Source organism: Anopheles merus, chromosome 2R, assembly GCF_017562075.2.
Source record: "Anopheles merus strain MAF chromosome 2R, AmerM5.1, whole genome shotgun sequence".
NCBI lineage: Eukaryota > Metazoa > Arthropoda > Insecta > Diptera > Culicidae > Anopheles > Anopheles merus.
The window spans coordinates 32,744,417-32,765,858 of record NC_054082.1 but is presented as its reverse complement, the minus strand read 5'-3'; the positions used below and the strand labels follow the sequence as shown (position 1 = coordinate 32,765,858).

Genomic DNA, 21,442 nt, shown 5'->3' with positions numbered 1-21,442 from the left:
GTTTCCTCGAATGTCACAGAAGTTGCTTAGGAAAAGGAAACACGTTAAATGGCAGAAAAAGGGAAAAATGGGAATGATTTTACTTGATTGTTTGATGTCATTGGTTGATGAAGATGTTTTTTTGCCAATTTTAGTACATCATCTTAGGTTGAGAATCGTGCAGGTTTTAGCATAAATAGGGCTCCTGGTTCGAGTTCCTAATGAAATATAAGTAATTGTTACCAACATGTGTGTGCACGAATGTTCAACTTTTTTTATTTTTTGTACCATGCTCGAACATCTCAAAGATCGACTTTCACAAGAAAAAGATTTTGTTCCGTAAAAAATACATTCTGTTGAACTAAAATGAGTGAATAAAAACTTCAGTACGTAACATTCCAAACAGTGTAACATCCATACAACCATCAATATCCTAGGGCGAGTAATTCATAGTCTGTACATTTGTTATCCATCATGGAAACATCTCTTCTTAATGTATTGATTTACAGACAGCCTTAAAAAACAACCATTGCTCATAGTCTATGAGCTTCGCCTCGCTGCAAAGGTATTTTGTGTTCATTAAAACAAACTCCAAAGCAAACAATTGTATTTTGAAGCGATTTGAAGCGACATTCTTTGTCCCGAAGTAAGAAAATCAAAACCCGATTGCAAAACACACTTACATTTCACGAAGGCACAAATGTGTTGTCAACAAAAATTCCAAGAAGCAAAGTAACATACACATGAATGTATATATTGACACAGTAAAAATATTATACTCTCTTTAATATCTCTTTTTTAGGAACAGAAAACACCCCAAAACATTGCCACAGTTTACGATCCTGGCTTATCTTGAGATTTGCATTTTTTCAAAGGAAAAAATAGCATGTACCGTGACATGTTTGGTGGGGAAAAGGAATAGAATAAAGCACCACGCCCAAGAAGATTCTCAGCAAGTGAAAATGAGAACAATCGCAAACCATAAACCACAGTCTCAGCGAACATTGTTTCATCCAAACGGGGGAGAGACTGAAGCTATACAATTTCTAACTGCTCAGCAATGCTGGTACCACAATTTTACCCAACAAAACATAATGGAATGACAAATGGCTCCTCGCGGTGAGATGACTAGTCACGACAACTAAACCACAGACGATGAATATAACGATGAAAACATCACAGCTCCTTATGTCTCCCACAGCTCCTTATGTCTCCCACAGCTCCTTATGTCTCCCACAGCTCCTGGGGAACCAACTGAACAAATCAGATCGATAGCAGGAACTAACAAAAAACAACCACATTAACCTCAGAGGGTACCTTACATGTACACTTACGTTACGGAATGCTTTCCGCAAGATTTCGGACAGAAACGCGTACAGCAGCGGGTTTTTACAGGAGCTCGTGTATGCCAGCACGTGCGAGACGATTTGTATTGAAATTTTAAAATGCGTGTCTGGTTTAAAGATGTCCACACTCTTTAGGACCAGGATGGCCTGTAAACATGAAACGGAATGAAGAAAATGAGAGAAAGTTAATTGAAATAATGTTTCACTGTATTTCACTGAGAAGCTACATTCCCACATGACACAACGCAAAAATTACACAGAAATAAGGAGTGTCGTAAAAGTTGTGTTAAAGCTTCTCAATTCCACTTCCAACTGATGCTGATCATCAAACGATAACTGTTTAAAGGGAACAGCCATGTCTGGTGTCGGTACGTCCGCTTTTTGGACAAATTACCATCTGCAAATAGTTGTGTTGTGTTATCAAAAGCAAACCAATGTTCTTAAAACACTCCGAACTATTTCAACTGCCCTTAGTGTAGGGTGCAAAGCAATTATCATTTTAATGAGATTGAATTTACAGTGATGTGCAGTAATATGTTGACCCCCTTTTTGCATGGTGTCCGACGCATCTCGTTCCTTCGAAGCATAAAATTGAAATTGGGATAATGTACTCTGGTACGGTAGAGTGCCGTTCCCCATGTCGAGCACTGCTCATGACGAGCCGGGATTGCCGCCTTACTATGTAACATGACACGTGCACTCAACGGCAATCGGTTTGCCAGACAGACAACACACACTCATGACACACATAAAGTCGTGCTAATCTACAGTATGCAAACGAAATTAAATGGGTTGCATAAAAGCAGCTGGCAGCTGCAATTTTAAAGCGGGTTAGACACTGAATGTGTATAATTTATATTAATATGCTTTCTACAGTATTCTGAGGATTATTTTCCACCTGTTTCTCTAGCACATACTGGATTCGTCAGCCTTCATGATCTGTTTCTGGCGTGACTGTCAAAAAGTGGTAAGAAAACTAGTGCTTGTCCTCCTAACTATGTATTAAATAAAACTGATGCCTTTTTCATCTAAGCTAAATTGTTTCGTTCCTCGCACATACATAGATTAAAGTGCAATATTTGGCTGGTTGGTGGAATAGCATGGAATGAAATATATAAATACTGAATGCAGTGCATTGACGGCCGCCTCTAAACCCAACAACCATAACCACATACTACAGTGTGCAGATTATTGTACCCATTTTGCCAAGCTGTTAATGGATCTCTCGTGCTCTTCCGTGCTATGATATCAAACGGAATGTATCAAAGGGCGTTTAAATCGGCATGTGCAATTGACCATCGTTTCTATTTGTGAAGCAGAAATATTCACCCCCACCGCAACGGTTGATAAATCATTCAATTAAGCACAAGTAATTCCCTTTGTAAACCATTAATAATGCAGACAACAATCGGTTACATAAATTCACCGAACCTCCGCTGAATGATTGTGAAATTTGCATCGCTTTTCGCTTTGTTCACTCGTCTAATCTCCCCCACTGAGCAGTATCAATCAAATGCAATCGGGGTCAGTTCATACGCATGCCAGCACAGCCCGCCTGTCAGTATTTCGGGTCATCCATCAATCACGGCACTCTGATCAGTTTTGCACCGTCACGTTACGGGTTCCTTGATTTGATTTGCTACAATTTATTAAACACATTGCGTACGCGTTTCGTATCAACTGACCAACGGCCAGAGGGTCAGAGACGTATTGGGGTATACACGCATCAAATAATGGGTAATGGTACGTCCCAAAGGTTGAGCCACCCGACTGGTCAGCTATGGAATGAAGAGCGCATACCGGTTCCTGATACGGCCTACCGTTTTAGTATCCTACATTACTGACCCATACAGGTACACAAACACACAAGGATGTAGGCGATCGAGCAATTGCTTTGTGGTGCTGGTACTGGTGGTCTTGGTGGTAGTGGTGACGGTTGGATGTTTGTAAAAGTAGCCCATTAATCGATGGGCTCAAAAATGTTCCGTTCCATTCGCTTGGGATTCGGTACACTGGGTAGTGGGGTGGAATTTACGGCGTCCTGTACGATCGAGCAACGATGCCAGCCATGTTATGGGGTATTTTTGGTTGGACTGAAACCAAGTTGATGACCCAAAGCGGGTTGTTCTGGATTGTGGCTATAGCTGCAAGGAAAAGGGCATTGGAATGATGATACGAATTGCTGGCGTGCTTGAATTGGTTCACAGAGTGAATTTAAAAGAACCATCTCATGCTGTCGTTACACACGATCGACTAGGCCATCAACAACACGGCGAGTGTGTTTTGGTTAGGTCTATACGCTGCATGTATCATATTCATGAGCATATACGCTTGGCAGCAGAAACATATGTAGATCAAGGTACATAAGAACATATTTAAGATTCTCGTTTATAAATATTGATTTCGAATAGAAATTCCCCAAAACAAAGAAAACCTGCAAACATTAAGCTATTTTCCAAAACTTCATATCGTATTGTGATTGTATTGTAATGGTTAAAACATACAATTTTTCTCCAGTCTCCAGTGCGGCGCAATTTTCCCGCACAATTAACAACAAAGCGATGCAGAAGGCAATGACAATCGCGAATTGATGATTGTTTGCAAGTAAGATGTTCAAGCTCTAAATGTCCTAGTTAAATTAAACTCGGAGTGAAACTCGCCCACAGCTTACAGAAATTATTCGAGGTCACCCGATTCCACAGCTATTCTTCCCTCTTTCGCTTGCTATCACTTCGAATGTTTGTGACAGCATTGGTGGGAAGTTTTACTCGACATTGTACGGAACTATTTTGTCAATGGAAAATAAACCTTCCAACCAAAATCCAATACTTTCTCGTGGCTTCATTTTCGTAGACAGTAACGTGGTAGCTGCTGGCAAGTAAAATCATTAACAAATACATTTTCTTCGCCTATTTCTACTCCGTTGTCCAACGCCCTGTATGAGTGTTTGCGTTTCTACTGCCACCACCATGCTACATTCTGCCTCTCCAAATGCTCTAATGCCATGGCAACCTTCACACAATTGAATCCCCTCTCCACGTCGCTCTCGACTCTCCCATCAATCGCCCACACTTACCTGTATGGGAAACCATAATGAAGCAAACGCTGCCACCACAATCACCACCAGCCGGGTAACGCGCTTTTTGCCCTTCTTCGATTCGGCCGAACGACCGCCGACCGAACTTCGCCACAGCCGGGATAGCATCCACATGTACAGGACGCTGATCAGTATGAGCGGGACCACGTACGAGCTAACGAAGAACGTGATGTGGAAGGCGGCCCAGGAGGGACTATCCTTTTCGAGGAAGCCGCATGTTTCTGTCTCCCGGTCGTGGTATTTGAATTTCTGCAACGGAAAAACGGCAAATGGAAAAGGTGAAACGATGGAAATAAGCATAACCCTTGTTTTGTATCACATATCTAAGAATGCGCCATCATTCAATATGTTTCTTGGTAATGCCAAACGAATCATTTAAAGTGAGCTATCTCCTTCCCATCAGAAACAGCATTGGTTTTGCATTGTTTTGTTGTGGTCTGTACATCTCTAAAAAGTGCTCTCTGTGATTTAGAATAAAGATTTTGTAAAGAGAATTGAAATACAATTGACTCAGCTGAACCCGTACGAGTGAGTGCATTTTTGTGAGCTTTTTTGTTTGTTTAGCCCACGCGATCGACACGATGACTGTTACTTTCTTGTAAAGGAAACTGATGAAACTGCAACCTTGCAAATTCGTTTGGAAAAAGGAATTGACTCTGCCAACGTGTTTCCTAAGATGACCTCAGCTGTGTTTGGTAACCATATATTGTTTCGGTATTCGGTTTCTCTAAACCTTTTTCTGTGGTTTACTCCTTACTTCTTTGCTTTCAATATTGCTGATGGCGTATTGCACAAAATAAACATTATTATCTGAAGTGGCTCACTATTTTGGGCGCATAAATTCCAGTCACGTAGGTAGTGTATGTTTGCTCAAGGCTGTTTCAGTATGTTTCATCCCATTTTCTTTCCTTCCAGCGTGTCATCGGGTGTGGACTTATCCTTCTTTCCCGTCAGCTATCATTTCTTAATTCTATCCTGCATGGTTACGCGCAGACACGATCATACTTTCATTCCGGTTCTTTACCTCGCATGACTAACAACAATCATCATCATTATCGTCATCATCTTCATCGTCATCACCATCGCTCAACCGGCGGTCCGAATGGAGTCCGGCCGGACCAGTCCTGGGCCGAAGGTCTTGCGGACGTAAATTAATTAATCAACACTTAATATATTTAATTATGGAGCAGTAACTTCGTTACTAGCGAAACTCGATCGCCATCACCATAGAAGCGAACGCATCATTTCCCGTTGGTAGCGGCCACTCGATGCCACCATCAAAGGCCAGACAGCCATCGTGAGCTTTGGTTTTGGGTCGTAAACCAAAAAAAAGGGGCAGCCATAAATTTTAGCACTGCATTTAATAGCTAGATCTGCTGTGGCAGTGTCCAAAGAGTCGATTCGCTAAGCATCGTATCGAGGCTTCCTCGTGCTGGCTGCAACAGTTTTAATATAACGTACAGCGACTAAGCAGATAATGCGGTTATACTGAGGTGGTGCTTTAGTTTTTATTCTTCGCATATCGACTCGTCTAACCGGTTGAAATGGTTCGTGGAGGCTAATTCATCGATAATAAATTATCCCATGAAATTTAGTCCTATTTCAATGGTATAAGTTGTAGTACAGTTTAACAGGTAGTTTAATAAATCAATAAGCTATTAAAATATGTATTATTAATGGTAGAATGTTTGCTTCTGGGAAGAATATGATGTTTTTAACTATTGTAGGTCAATGCATCATAAGCCCTGATTAAGTATTGCTCATCCCCAGTAATCCTTATTGGTCCCTAGGGAGCAGGTTTCAATGTGACAGCTTATTGTTATTCTTATCATCCGTTTTGATTTGCGTCGGCTAGTATCCTTCTTGGGATTTCTTTGTATAAGAGAGCATGTTTGCCTTCTATTCCCTTATCCCAGAACGTTTGGATATTCTACAAAAGATAGAAATGATATGCAATATAACAAAGGTTCGTAGGATTTACCACATGGTTTAAAGATATCGCAATCAAGCAAAACCCGAACGCGATAAAGCCGGAGGTGTTTTGATTTCACATTCTTTCATAAGCAGAATCTCAAACCAATGCTTTGAATAGATGTGGCTCTTGTGTTAGTTGGATTTTGTAGCCCCAATATAGCGCTGATCGCGTAAATTAAAAGCATTTTCTGAGATAGATGATCTGAGTCATTGACTGCATTGAAATTTATTATCACATTTTTACCTTTTTAACCACAAGAAACAAGTTACTGTTGCCTTCTTCTACAGACTGATAAGGTTTTCCGTGAACAAGAGAAAATACCAACAGGCATTTTCGAAATTCAATTCCATTTAGGACCAAAGCCACGCACAAAGTTGTAGTTAACTCATCAAAACACCTTCTTCAAAACGCTGCCCACTCGCACTGGCTTTGAATGGCTCGCAATGTGATGATGTTGAAAAATATCAAAAACATCTACGTCATCCTCTAACGGCTATCAATCACATGTTCTTTTTTTAACACCCGTTATCGAAATCTAATCGGTGGATAATTTATACAAAAAAATCTATAAGGATGTTTTACATTTGCTGCAACAAACAGACATAATTTTTCGGTCGAAATGAGTAAATATATGACCATCAAGAGGTACGATATATATTATATATGTATATTTGAGCTTTCCAATAATTGGGTATCAAACGGAGTGGAAATGATGCATTTATAATAATATGCTTCGGTGCAAAAACGTTTGATGATTTATTCAACGGAATAATAAATCAACACTTTAAATGGCCTTACTAGGCATTTTTCATTTCCATGAACAGGCTCCATCGATTTATATGAAATGAAGAAAGGTTTCATTTTCTGGTAGATTCTATTTTGTTAGGGAACAAATTCCACCTGCTCGACAAACCTTCTATTGGTTAAAAGCAAATGTGGCAAAATGTTTAGCAAGTGAACGAATATTGGAAATGAGATACTGTTAGTGGGCAGGCAGACATTCAGGAAATATAATTTCAAAATTGTTAAAACAATCCGAATCGCTTAACAACAAGGATGATGGTCGATAAACACTCATAAACTATTGTAGTATTGTTGGTTCTGCAGTTTAATGTTCCGAAAAAGCAAACTTAAACGTTCAAATTATTTGTTAAAACATCTACAAGCGATGTACAACTCTTTACCTTATGTCTATTACATTTTTCCATAATATTATTTTGGTTGGTTAGTAATATAAACAGCTTAATTCGCTTAACAAGTTTAATTTGTGATTCTCATTCCAATTATCGAACATTGTGTCGATTTGATTCAACGTCTTAACAATTATAGCCTAAGCAAACTACAGTCAATATCGCTCGCAAACATTTCTTCAATAGTTATGCACCAAACCTAAAGCAGAAACATTGCAAGAAGAAAAGAAGCAAATTCCACACATTTTTCTGCTTTGTGCTACCCTTGCCACATCGTCACAAAATTCCAGAAACAGGTTTTATACCACCCGCACTAGTGCGAATCACGGAATCGAAAGCGAGATTCTTTTGTTGTGCTCCTCTTGTCAATTCGTTCCATCGATTCCGCGCCGAAAACGTATTGGAATTCTTAAACTTCATCAAATCGACAGGTAATAAAGTAACTTCATGGTGGTTCAAGGTGCCAAGATTCCTGCTGCCCCCACATCGAGGATGCCGACTCATTCAATTAACAAACACTCGTAATCTATTGTACTCTCCGAGCACTTGGAAATTGGAATCTTTGGTTTCGGTCCAGCTTGATGTTTAGGCTTTGAAAACACTTCAAAACACACACACAAACACCAACCCATACCCATCAAAATAATACTTTCTAAGAGGATTGATTTTCAATTTCCCGTAAAATGGAAACGGTTCACTGGGACCAATGAAGGAAGGATGCGCCATTTTTTCCTTAATCCCATACAAAATACCTTTCCCAAACCCATAAAGACCTATCTAAAAACAACAAGAAAGGATGAAATAGGTGTGAAGCATACAGAAAGGAGCATTCGGAAACATCGTCAAACCTGAAACAGTTCATCTGAACGGTGTCTTGTGAGCATGCGGTAAAAAGCATGTTTTCGTACCTTACGTGAAATGAAAGAAACAACATAAACCACCAACTTCCCATTGTGAGTGATGAAACAACAAAAACACTATCTTTCCTCATACAATCCCCTTGAACGATTCGCTCCAATTCGAATGCTAACACCGATAAGTGGAATAGTTCAGCGCAAACCCGATGAGTGCAGTACTATGCAAAACAGCATCCATGGTAACTGACACTTGGGTTCGAATTCACACAAATACTCCTTTGCACTATGATACAACGAATATCTTACGAAATAAATCGCCCAGCTTACGATCGCGCACCTACCCGGCCAGCTCTTTCGCTGCATGTAACTGGATATCCAGGAGCGTTCCAGCGCATAGTGCGGTATGTTGAAGAGACCCGTAAAACTACATACATGTTCGACAACAAGCACTATCACCGAACGTTACCAACCCGGTGCTGGCGTAAATACCATCCTACCGACACGGCGCAACCATCAGGGCAGACGTTTCCAGTAGCGGCGATTAAAGAGAATGATGAGAAAATGGGAGGATCGTGGCTTGGTTGCGCATAGCATAGAGCAAAGATACATCAAGTAAAATATATTTCAATTTCCGAACCGCAGAATGCAATCTTGAACATTCTATGTGCAGTTTGTTTGTTCCCTCTTTTTGTGCCATAGAAGATGGAGATGAACAGTGTTTGCTAAACAGTAAAACAAAAATAATCATTTGCTCTGTATAGATGGGGCTAGAAAGGGGCCACTCACCATCATTCAGCCTGTCATTTATTGTACAACGCCCAACACACTCCTGAGAGACACATGGAACTGGAGCATTGTAACACGGACACTGAAGGCGTTGCAGAAGCTTACATTTATAGCGCTTCGCATGATGCTCTCATTCACGATGTGTTGGCGTAGCAAGCTTTCGGTGATGATTTTTCATTTAAATTGTACCCAACGAACTATCAAAAGACTTACCGCATTACTCTAAAAGGTTTCTCTCTGGTTTTTTTTTCTTTTTTTAAAATCTGCTTCAATAAACTATTTTCTTGAATTCAAAACGGTCATAGGGCAGCGGTAAACCAACGGATATCATCAGTCTCCAGTGTGTATTCCCATTTGCTTTCTGGGAAAAGTGAACCACTCTAATCCACTGGCTAATTAGAATTGGTGGCCAGCTGAACCGGATCCCCGGTATGAGCTGCTCACGGCAACACGGGCGGATGTTTATTTACTATGTACACACCACAGGCCACACATGCAAGTCCTCAAGATGAGTGCCGTTTACGAACGTTACCATTGGGTCTATTGGTAAACTAATTGAAGTCGCAGCAGCCAACTGGCTACCTGTGTGCACTGTACATTCCGAATGATGGCAGGTTATTGCGCGGTTGGAATGTGTATGAAATACTTGTGCTACTACTCAACGGTGGAAGCGTATTTACCTTCGAAGGATGCTTTGCAGACCTGTTTGTTGGTTACAGCGCTCATCATATTAATTGATACTTCACGGCTTCGAATCAAACATAACATAGCGCATTTATGGGTGAATCTTGCTGGATGCGTCCGCTAGTTGTCAACCAACCGGCATTGCAGGCAGTGAGATGAGTTCACATTGATTCGTATAATTTAAGCAACTATTAAATTGTGGTTTTCTAAATTTGATGTACGCAAGACATTGGAAAGTGGAAATTGTAATAACATTAGAGCCAAATGAAATTGTTCTGAGCTGTTGCTTCAGTTTTTGTTTGTTCGAAAGTAAATACGAGTAACCTTTTGAAATGAATAAGCTATCCTCATATTTGTTTCAATTAAACAAAAGTTAAATGTTTCGTGAGTTTCACATTCTACCCAAACTCAAATCCAAACTATCGAAATCTCTCTTTGCGATGGCTTCATTGATATGCAGCACTTTCACTGCAAGGTTCATAATGTATGCGAACATCAAATGAGCTTACCACTAAACTTATGCTCTCAAACAATTGGTCGCAAAGGCTTCCTCTCCAGCAGACGCTATCAGAGGATGCAACGAACGTCTTCGCAAGACCAAAGAGCCATTTTAGAAAACCGATGCCAAAGGTAGCGGGGTAGCCGGCCTCAGCTAATATGCCAGAATTCATACCCTTCGTAAGTGTGCGTAACTCCTTCATTATCGCCCGAACATGGCATTGTTTCCCAAAAGACACCAACTGGCCGGTATAAGGCACACAAAGAGCATGTGCCGACTACTGCTGTTCGTTTGGCTCATTCAACACGGCACAACGGTGAAAGTGAGCACCATAGGAAGGTGAACGGGTACGGATATTTGCAATGCAGATTAGCTTCACTCCATTTGCGCTCAAAGTATAAACGCAGCGATAAGTGAAATTTCCTATCCAACCAGCCCTACTGCAAGCGTACTTAGGAGACCGCACGCCTGAATGATAGAAGGAGTGACACGCGACAGCTCGGTAGCTTGGAGGCTTTAATAAAATTCACCACAATTTACTTGTAAAGAGCTTTCTCATGAATAGTATACACTAGCAACATTACCAGGCGGAGCAGGCGTAGTTGAGGTGATAACGAATCGTTCGGGAGAAAACGCATCCTCTAGTAAACTCAATGACAACAAAATGGCCGTTTGGATGGGGATGCCAGGAAATGGGAAAGAGTATGGTAAGGCAGTCTCGCGCCAAAGAGCCCCCGTAGAGGTCAAATCATCATACTTAATGACATAATGTCGTTGGTAAACTGTTCCGAAGGCTGGCTCAAACATAAGGAATTGAGTATAGTCTGACAGCAGCAGCGCGGTTCGAGCAGCTAATCGATTTACACTACTCATCACTTCTCGAACCTGTAAACCGTCCAGCTAAAACTGACAGCACAAGATAGGCAAGAAAAAAACAACATTCGGGTGACATTAAGAAGGCAAAACTCAATCACCCGTTTCTAGAAGGCAGCGACTTTACTTATTTGTTTTGCCTAAATACGATTATTACCGAGCCATAACAATGAGCGCCCAAATGATAACCCTCTGAAGAGTTAGCAAATCGATCGAAATTATATCGAACTCCCAACGAATTGAAGCTCCATATTCGTCACCATTTGTATCGATTAAATGAATATCACATTCTCGGTTTCCCTTGAAAACGGATAATAAATAATGGATTAGGCGCAACACATTGTTGCGTGTGTGTGGCTGGTTCCGATCGCACCTCACATGCAAGAGCACAGGTGGGGTGGTGGTTTAGATTACTTACCTCAAGCTGGCACTAATCACTAACTGTTGAGGTCAACCGTGACACACGTATCCGCTTACACCAACACGACGCACGAAGCGAACGGCAATCGATACTAATTAACACAACGGCAGAATGAATGGACCAAGGCATGTCCGATCCGAGCCACAAATTATATGCCGCTCCGGCCCTTTCTTCGTGATACGGTGCTCTATGGAAAATCAATTACCTTTTCTGTCGTCCACCTTCCCAGGATGACATTAATCGTTTCGTGTGAAAATTCTAATTTAATTACCAGTGCAACAACAGTGCTGTCTTGCCACGGCTTAAGCAACCACTCTCCAACAACGCTCAATGTGCTGGACGGGAATACTTGTTCAACCTTCCACCTACATTGGCAGACAGTGGATTGTTTAATCCCTTAACGTTTTGCTTGCTATGACCGGTTACTTAGTTGCAAATCTGTGTTTTTGCAGCCGGTCTTGACATTTCCTAGTCAGTTTGACATCTCAAACTCCTTGAGGCATTGTGTAGACCAGTAAATCACGAGAACTGAGAAAAAAATCACTGTTCAATTTCCGGCCAGGATGCTTCTACGCAGAATTTCCCCAATGGCCATTAGAACTGTTTCTTTCCGTCGTTACGTTCGTTAGTCCTTGTTAGCGTCGAGTTAAAAGTGAAGAAACAACCCCGAGAACATCAAGTTCGTCTCAGCCCTAGAGGGTCCCTCCCTTCCAATTTACGGCGTAATGGTGCAGAAATTCTACATCTCAGAGGCTGATGAAAACAAACGCAGCATTAGCTGGTGCGCTATGAAGCAAGAGAATCTTTAATGCATCCTCGCTTAGACTGTTGGCAGATAAACGATAACTTGCTAACGATGCTACTCCCCATAGCTAGCCGTTGTCGGCCCTCAATAACAGCTCAGCGTCTTATCAACCCTACCATGTCTGAGAGCCACCCATCACGGTAATTTTTGACACCGCCATTAACAGTAGACGGCCACACTGTCGAAAGCTTTTTCCAATTAGCAAACACCTGTTGTAAGCACTTTCCGCTTAGCTCCAGCTCACCAGCAAGCTTAAACAAACCCTCCGCAGCTGATGCCTTGCCGTCGTCAAACTCTACTCTACACGTACTTACGATATTACTCGTCATCTTTGTGTTTTTCACTAATCTGTTTTCCCGAACCGAGTCCCGCTTTTCCCAAAATGGATGTTTAATGCACCCATTTCTCAACCCGAAGCCCTTTTAACTAATAAGCTGCTCGACCAATTTTCTGTAGTCTCTTTCGTACGCACCTTCGCAGCCTGCTGGCTTCGCTTCCGATTCAACCTATCCACACAAATATGAGAGAAAAATAACGTTTAGAACGCCTTTTTCCACCATTACGTTCATCGAGAACGAGGTTGCTTTTTGTCATAGCCACACCTCTGTTTGCTTCCACGAGTTTGAATACCACCATTTTCGTTTTGTTTTCTCCTCTTTTTTTTGTGTGTTTCTGTTACCTAGAGGATCTAACCAGGGTCTACTACTTAACCTACCCAACACCTCTACCACCACCACGTCTGTCCGTTTCGACCCATTGTAACCTGCGAGTAAAGTGCCTGTAACGGGCACAAAAAACAGCTGAAAAAGGAACGAAACCTTCGAATTTGATTACATTGTGCCTAATTTATCTTGTCCCTGTTTAATTCGACGAACCACTCGTTAGTAGCCTTTTCCTCAGGACGTGCCTTTTCCGGTGTGAATGCACCTTTCAGCCCAGGGGGTGGAAAGAAAGAAGCGGTTCTACTGGGCCTTCCTTGCCTGTTGTTAGGTAGATGAAAATAAATGCGCTTCATCTAGCAAACAAAAAAGGCATATTCTTTACGAGCATTATTGATGCTGGTGCTGCTGTAGGTGGCCCTACAGAGCCACACCTGTGTTCTGGGTTTTTTCGGGTCCATTTCGAATGAAATTACTCACCGTAATCATTGAACCATTCCAGACCGATTTCCATTGAAGCGTAACCCTCCAATTTGTAGGAAGCTCGAATCGAAGCGAGTTTAATTGCGTTTCATATTGTAAATTATTCGTTCGTGAGCTTTCACCAAATCGAAGCATCGGAATTAATGGAAAAGCCGTGGGTTAGTTTTCCAACGATATTTAATAAAAGAACATAACTCTTAATTCCAATGATTTGTTCATTTTGCGCTGTCATTCCTGTTCCCGGGCAAGTTGTGCACAAATTACTCGTCGCTAGCATTTTCGGATTGGCTAACGGTCACCACAAATTTTATCTTTCAAACCGTCGGATGCTTTACTTCTGCGATCGCTAGCAGCTCGAACGCGTCCTTCGTTTACAGATTCACGGTCCATACCAATGACCATGAACTGTGATTACGCATCGAAAGCGCGTGTTTCGTTAAATCTCCTACCGTTTCCGGAACGGGGTTTAATATAATCAGCATCAGCGTTTGAGCCATTCATCTACGGCACCGAAAATACAAAAGGCCAGTAGGTTCAACGTGAGGCAGGCAGTGGTACAGGAGGACATTTTCAATTAACATTCGCATCCATTCAAGTCGAGCAGCAAACACAACGCCAGTAACACTACCGGAGCAGATGTTTCAATCGACGGCGGGTTCGAATGGTAGTGCGATGGTGCACTTGCCTTGGTGGAAATCCATACACAGCATTTGATAAACTAATTAAATGCGTATTGGTAATCAGACGAACGATGGCTTCGGTAATGTAAGTTCGCGAGAGCTGCTGTCGCTGGCAGCCACACTTGATGAAAGGAAAGTCGCCAACGTAGCACTCGTTCAAAACAGTGAGCACAACTTCACCTTGGATCGCATGTGTGGTATGTGTCAAGCGAGATACCACTACTACTTCATCAGCGCAATAGTAGCGAAGTGAAAGCCAATTTTGAAGAACGAAGAAATTAAACCACGAGCTCAGAGCCATCGTCTCCGTCTTTGATCGAACGTTTGAGTTAATTTTTTCCTTCTTCTTTCTTTTCAATCTATTATTGGATGTGTTTACTGTCCATCGTACCAGTTTCTGAGGGCAAAGATCATTGAAAATTAATGAAACACACCTGCCAACCACCAATGAGTGGCGCAATCTTCATTGAATTCTGAAGAATTTCAAACTCTCCTACTCAGCCAGGAAAATCAATGAATACTCATTATAATTTCTTTGCTCGTTAAATATAATTTCATTTGCTCGTCCAAACAACATCCAATCGCTCCGCTGACGATGACAAACCTCGCGGTGACACCCAAAATACAGCCGGGCCCCTTCCGGCTCTACCGTCTCATGGTGCTCGACGTTGCTACTTTGCGTAACAAACATTTGCGATCATAAATCATTAATAAATTATCGATTATCGTTCCACTGGCGTGACGACGGATGAGTGGCAAACGAGCGAGAAACACTATTCCCAGCCACACCGAACATCCTCGGTCACGATGGAACGAAACACGAGCGCTCTCTCGAATAGATCGGCCATGGAAATGGATTAATCGAATTATGAATGACGGAGCCAGAACCAGTCGATCGCCTGCAGTGAAAGTTACGGTAACTTTTAGCGCGAAACTCCAGAGGGCAGGATTACTTATGCCCGCTAAAATGAACTCATTTGCATGGCTTTTTTGGACCGGTGTCGAAGGCTATGAGCTGGTTGCTGCTGCCTGCGGTACTTGCGTCAGTGTACGGGTGAAACATTATGCAATTATTGGTGGAAATGCTCTTTCATTTACTGGGTACGGGAAAATACTCGAATGGAATTAAACTGCTTCGGTGCCACGGGGGGAGGAGCAATCATTTAATTATATTTGTGCGGAAAATGTTATTACGTATAATGTTAAAGAAGGTACGATAAATTTTCCAAGTAAGTCTTTGGCATCAGGAGAAAACGTCAACTAATTCTATAAACTCACTACCAATACAAATAGCGCAATGAGCTGATAACAGCCATTCTGTTAGCAAAATATGCTTAGCAACGCTTGTCTGACTGCATGAAACGATCGTGCCTTAATCATGTTTTCCTTTTCCGGTGTAAAACCGTCATAAGCCAAACACAAGACAGACATTCAAATGGCGCTTTTCGTTTTCCTTTTTAGCTGCTCCGGCAAGTGTTGTGGATAAACCCTGAATCAACCTGATTCAAGCGAAACACGAGGCATAAAAAAAGAGCTCTCGCAACAACCACCAATCGACTGGGTGGACTGTTTTGTGCAGTGAAAGAAAAGTAAAGCTTCCTCAGAAACGTAGACCAGTTTAAGGTTGGTAAGATAGATTTTTTGCAGCTTCAGCAGGCAGTGGAAAGCAAAAGTATAAAAAGTGAAAAATTCCAAACGCTCAAACAAAAGCAAAGAATATTATGTGGAAAAGAGCAGTGGCATGAAAGTGCCATTTGCTTAAAACGGGAAGTAAAATATTTTCGTTCGATTTATCAAGACAGCAGGCAAGCAAACGAAGAGAGAGTTAACCAAAGAGCAACAAAAAAAATTCCCACGCTAAACGGTAGAAAGAGTTCGGGCGCAGAAAGGCTTCCGTCCGTACTTTGCCCGTACAAACGCTACGAAACCCGGCGACACAAAGTGCCGTAATTTATAATTTTATTGCCCCGGGAGTAAGCCGAAACCTTCGAAACGATTCTTAATCCTAATGCCACCGGCAGACGGCCAGGAAGTAAGATGTTTGCCAGATGATCCCACCCTCCGTCAGCAGACGACTGATCGTCCTTCTATAATGTGGGCAGAAGGACAAAAGCGTAAAGAAATAGAAGGCTTCAGTGTGTTTTGTAGCTTTCTTTTCATAAGAAGCTTGTGTTATTCTTATTTCGGCGATGGAGAGATGGATATGGAAAGACCGGAATGGGGATCGCTCTCGGTAAACACACACATAACGGGCATTTCCTCCAACCTCGGGCAAAGTGTCACTTGGGGAGTCATCAACGTGTATCGGATATGAATCAGCAATGTGGCGCGAAAACGATCGAAACCAGCAATTCGCCAGTGATCATAAAGATGCGATTTTCATTAGACGTATTTATTGGCTTCCTAATGCGGCCGTCCCTTTCTAGCCGAAGAGTGAATCCGCTGGCCAACCATCGATAGACCGATACGGCATTCTATACACGTAAGCCACGTTCAGCAGAAAACAGAACAGGGCTCGTGTGGCGAACCGGGCAAACCTGTTGGATTAAGATTGTGCCGTGTAACGCTGAGTGCAGATGAAAATCACTTTTGCTCGTTAAAAACTCTGGTCGAAGGTTGTACGGCTGAGCCCACGGGGAATTATTAATGTTACGCCATTGGAATACTGAAAGCGCAATAGGATTATGAGCTGTTTATGTGCGACACTGAAGCGAAGGTATCGACCGCCGTACGACTTACCTTTGGGAGCTCAAATAGCAGCTTTAATCCCCAAGCGATGTTTAAATTTCATTCTCTTAATTTCTTTTCTAATGATTGCATAGTAAAAATTCACATATCAACAATAACAATTTCCTAACGCATGTGAACCCGTTATTCATCGCCACCAGCCGAATCGAAAAGAGCTGCTTATTCACGAGTCAGGAAACACAAACCTCCTGTTGCACTGATAAAAACAAGCGAACACAGTTCCTCTGAGACAACCCCTCTTCCGTTCTGGCCAGGAGAAATGAGGTCAGCGAAAAACAGCGTCTTCTCAACGCTTGTTCCGCACTGCATTTTACTGCAATTATGCAACAGAATGTAAACCACCTGTGTGGTTTGTCTGCCACCGCGTGCCGCTTATGTTGTTTTTCGAATTAATTATTTCCACCCTGCCAGCTGCAGTGCTGCAACAAATTGCCTGCACCTTTTGTTTCGGCCTCATCTTTCACCGCCATGCCCATGTAGGAAGTAGGGTGCTGCGGCCCAGTTTGTTGGGTGCAAAATGCAAACATGCATAGGAAATACGGAGCACGTGGTTGTTCTGCGTAGTCGGATGGTCGGGAATGGTTGATGGTAGCGGTGATACGGTAGCAATCGAGTGCAAGTTCCATCGAGTACTGTGGAAACCACTGTGAAGTAGGTGTGATGGCTTAACTGATATCTATTAATTGAATTCTTTATCATTAGAAATGAAATGTTATGCACGTGAAATTCTGTGAAAAGGGATCAGAGCCGCCCACAAGCACGCATGGTATTATGAGGTATAAAATCCCTACATAACTGGGGTGCATAACTCGGACCCGTCACTATAACAACGCCAAATACCTTATCATCATTGTAGCTTTGTTCCTGCCCGGTTGCATCTAATATTCATTTGAATTTTAATTGCTTATCCTGTACCTGTGGAGCGTTCCCAACTAATCAAATCGAGTCTTTTGTACAGCTTTCCCGTGCTGGCAGAAGAAGGATGAAGAAAAAAAGTCCTGAATTAAGTTTTACACATTTCAAGTGATACCATTTCACGTACACCCGTACACCACAAGCGCGTCTTTCCTCTGGAGAAAGCAAACATGACACACTGCGAACGAACGGTTCATTTTCTTGTGGTTTTACTGTATGAACTTAGTAAAGTGTCGGGTCCCCCGGCATATGGTGGTGGTGTAAAGTAAGCTTTCCCTTACCTACAGCAGGGATCGATGGTCGTTGATGGTGGTGGGTGGAAAGAGAATATTTGCAAATTTAATCCAAACCACTGGACAACCTCTTTGTTACGGATGTTTGTTTTGGTTCTACATCACCCACCGCCGGATGCTGCTGGTTTCTGGGGTTTGTTCCTGCGCAATAAATGTCCGTCCGATATGAGCACACGCGTTTGTTCAGTCTCGTGCAGGTTGAGCCCTTGATCGTCCGACACTTGGGGTGGGAACCATTTTCTGCACGATTTTTCTCCACTTGCAAAGTAAACTATTCCAACCAAGTTTCCTGTGCTACATGCTGTCTCCGCCAGAGTAAACACTGAACGCTGTCTTGTGATAAAGTTACGGGAGGAGAGGCGCATCGGCGTGATGTGATCATGGAAGCACATGCTTAAAGCCTGTATTATGGCACGTTTATACCTACTCACTGCCTGTGATGAAGGCAGTAGAACGGACCAGGACCGGGTGGAAAAGATTGAGTGTAATTGATTTTTTCTGGTGGCGAGAGTTCTTTGTACAACCAGCAACCTGGTGAAGAATGTTGTCGTGCTTGAAATAGTTTTTTTTCACTGCTTCCGCTTAATTTGTACTTCATAGTATAAGCGTATTGCATCACTGCAACCATGTATCGTGCATATTTTGTAGTGCAGCTGCAATGCGTTGCGGACCATAATTATGAGGACGTGCATGGTCGTTAAACTGCACGGGTTTCTGAAAGGAAATTAGCGTGTTGTTGTTTAATATGGCGTGTTGTTGTTTAATTGTTAACACACTTAGCGATGCACAATTTCAATGTAAATTGCGAGCATACAGGGCTGAATTAGCATATTACACAATTTGCTGCGCTTTGGATAAGCAAACCACTACCGATTATATTTTAATTCTTGACATTCAAGGTAAAGTTTGCTAGTGTATTATCGTTATTTACGCTTTAAAATGTAACTGTCACGCTAGCACACGCAGAACGCTGTATCGCAGCACTTTCGCTCGACCATAAATCGGAAGATGTGTGGAAGATTCTACATTCCTGCTTCGTCATCTTCGCAATGCAATCAAAGTCACGTTTAGCTGTCCACTGGAGCAGCGCTGGAAGCCTTGTGACGGTGTACTGTTCTAACGATACTGCCGTTCTACCTGTGCTAGATGAAGAACGATGACAATCTGTTGAGGAAGTACACGGAAGCTTGAGTGCCTGTGCAAGGATATGAAACCACCGACAGCGAACGCTGCAGGTGCAGACCAGGAAGCAAAAACTCATCATTATTCTGCCAGTCTGGTGAACAAATTGATTCCGATGCCTCACACCCCGTACCACCAACTAAACGCTTAACCAACTAAACCAACTAAACTGGACGTCGTAAAACTGGAAACGATTTTGCTCACTCGTTTCTACATTTAAGTAAACACAGTTAAACACTGCTCATTTACTGCACCACCAACACCAACCAACGGTTTCTCCACGCGATATGAAATTCTCGCTACACGGCCACGAACAGTGTTTGGCCATAAAAGAGTGAAACAGAAAGAGAGAGGAGCATAAAATGCCTGTTCCAACCGAGCATTTCATTTGATGTTGTTTGTTTTCGCTATTTCGGTGACCATATTTTGCAACATCATTCCATCACCACTGACCCCACCACTACCACTAACACCAGCAAATACACAAACCCAGGTTCGTGAGGGGTGTCTGGAAGAGGGCGTCCTGGGGGAAGGATAAGTGGTTGGTGGCAAGACCGTAATGTCGCGCAACCGTAGCTGTCAAAATTAACAGTTTCGGTACACATAAATACTCCTTCGTTTTGCGTCCTCCGACCTGTGTCTACCTCTAGTCCTCCGCATCACCACCCATCATTTTGGAACGGAAACCAGAAAGGTTAATCTTCCGTTGCGCTCGCTCGCTTCTGGTTGTTCTAACAGGCTGAAAATTTTCCATCAGGTGACCGGATGAACCGGCTTTTTCCAAATATATGATTCCGGATGCAAAGGCAGCAGAGCGCGAAAAACAACGCAGCACACAATTTGTCGCGGAAATCCTTCCTCTGCTCGATGCTATCGTGCTCGCGCTCTTCCGGGCGTATCTCGAGGCGGTGGGATCAATTTCGATTGAAATGTGCTCGAGCGTAAGGAGAAAATCGGCAGAAAATGAAATTTCCGCCCAGCGTGCAACAAGATGCCGACGCCAACCGGTCCTCCCGTCCGTATAGAGGTCGTGGGAATTTCTGTTTTCGCAAACGGATTTTGTGCGAGAATTCACCACTGAACTGAAATCACAGCAGCACAGACGACGAAACGAAAAGAACTTGTTAAATACTGCGCTTCACATAAAAACAAATAAAATGTACTACTTTGTGGATTATAAAACAAATTCCAGTGTGCTGTAGAACCTTAGGGCCTCGTCCGACTTGTCGGGTACGCAGAGCAAGCGCCATCCATCATTAACGGTAACAAGGAATTTCAACCAATCCTTCAATAGCACCCCGTAGCCACTCGAAAACACGGTGCCCTTTGACATCACAAAGCAACGAATCAAATTGAAAAATAACGGAATGCAAATAACATGTCATCCGAGGTACGTGCAAGTGTTCGCTTACAACAAAATGTCACTAAAAAGAGTAAAAGCTTTACCCGGGCAAATAACAACCCAGCCAGTTGAACAGGTATGGAAAAAAGTTATTTTTACCGAACGGGTCGAGAGTGGCCAACAAGGTTACAAACCGTGTCGAAAAATATGATACAAAACCGACACACCAAGGGCTCTCGAGTTGGTCGGCCGGTCTATCTATGGGTTGGGATTTCAGAGGCCGTTATTTTTTGTTTCATTCAGCCCAACACAGGCGCGTTATAGCAATTTGACCAAGCGACACGCGTACCTACGGACGGAGGAAAGATTGGCCCCGTTTATCCGTCAGACCTGTTACGGTTAGATGGAATCATGCATATCAGCCAGTTCAAAGGAATGCTGAAATATGCCCGAAAGGCTCTACGATTATAGGGAGAGTAGGGGAGGCCAGCTTCTTCGAATCTGGGGCCACCTTCGTACGCACGTATCACACTCAAGCGAAGGAAGAGCAACAATAAAAAAGGAAATGTCCCCAAAATGGCCGTCTCGAGTGAGTCAACTTTTCAATCACCGACCGATTACCTTCCCT

The 21,442-nt window shown here is 42.6% G+C and overlaps 1 protein-coding gene across 1 annotated transcript in view; it reads right to left on the bottom strand.

Moving 5' to 3' along the window:
* Positions 1-21,442, bottom strand: part of LOC121590670 (allatostatin-A receptor-like) — a 48,912-nt gene that overhangs the window by 9,423 nt on the left and 18,047 nt on the right. The window contains exons 3-4 of the mRNA XM_041910537.1: positions 4,402-4,671; positions 1,314-1,472 (exon numbers count right to left, since the gene is read on the bottom strand). Of these exons, the coding sequence (XP_041766471.1) occupies positions 1,314-1,472; positions 4,402-4,671 (429 nt within the window). The remainder of the gene's footprint in view (positions 1-1,313; positions 1,473-4,401; positions 4,672-21,442) is intronic.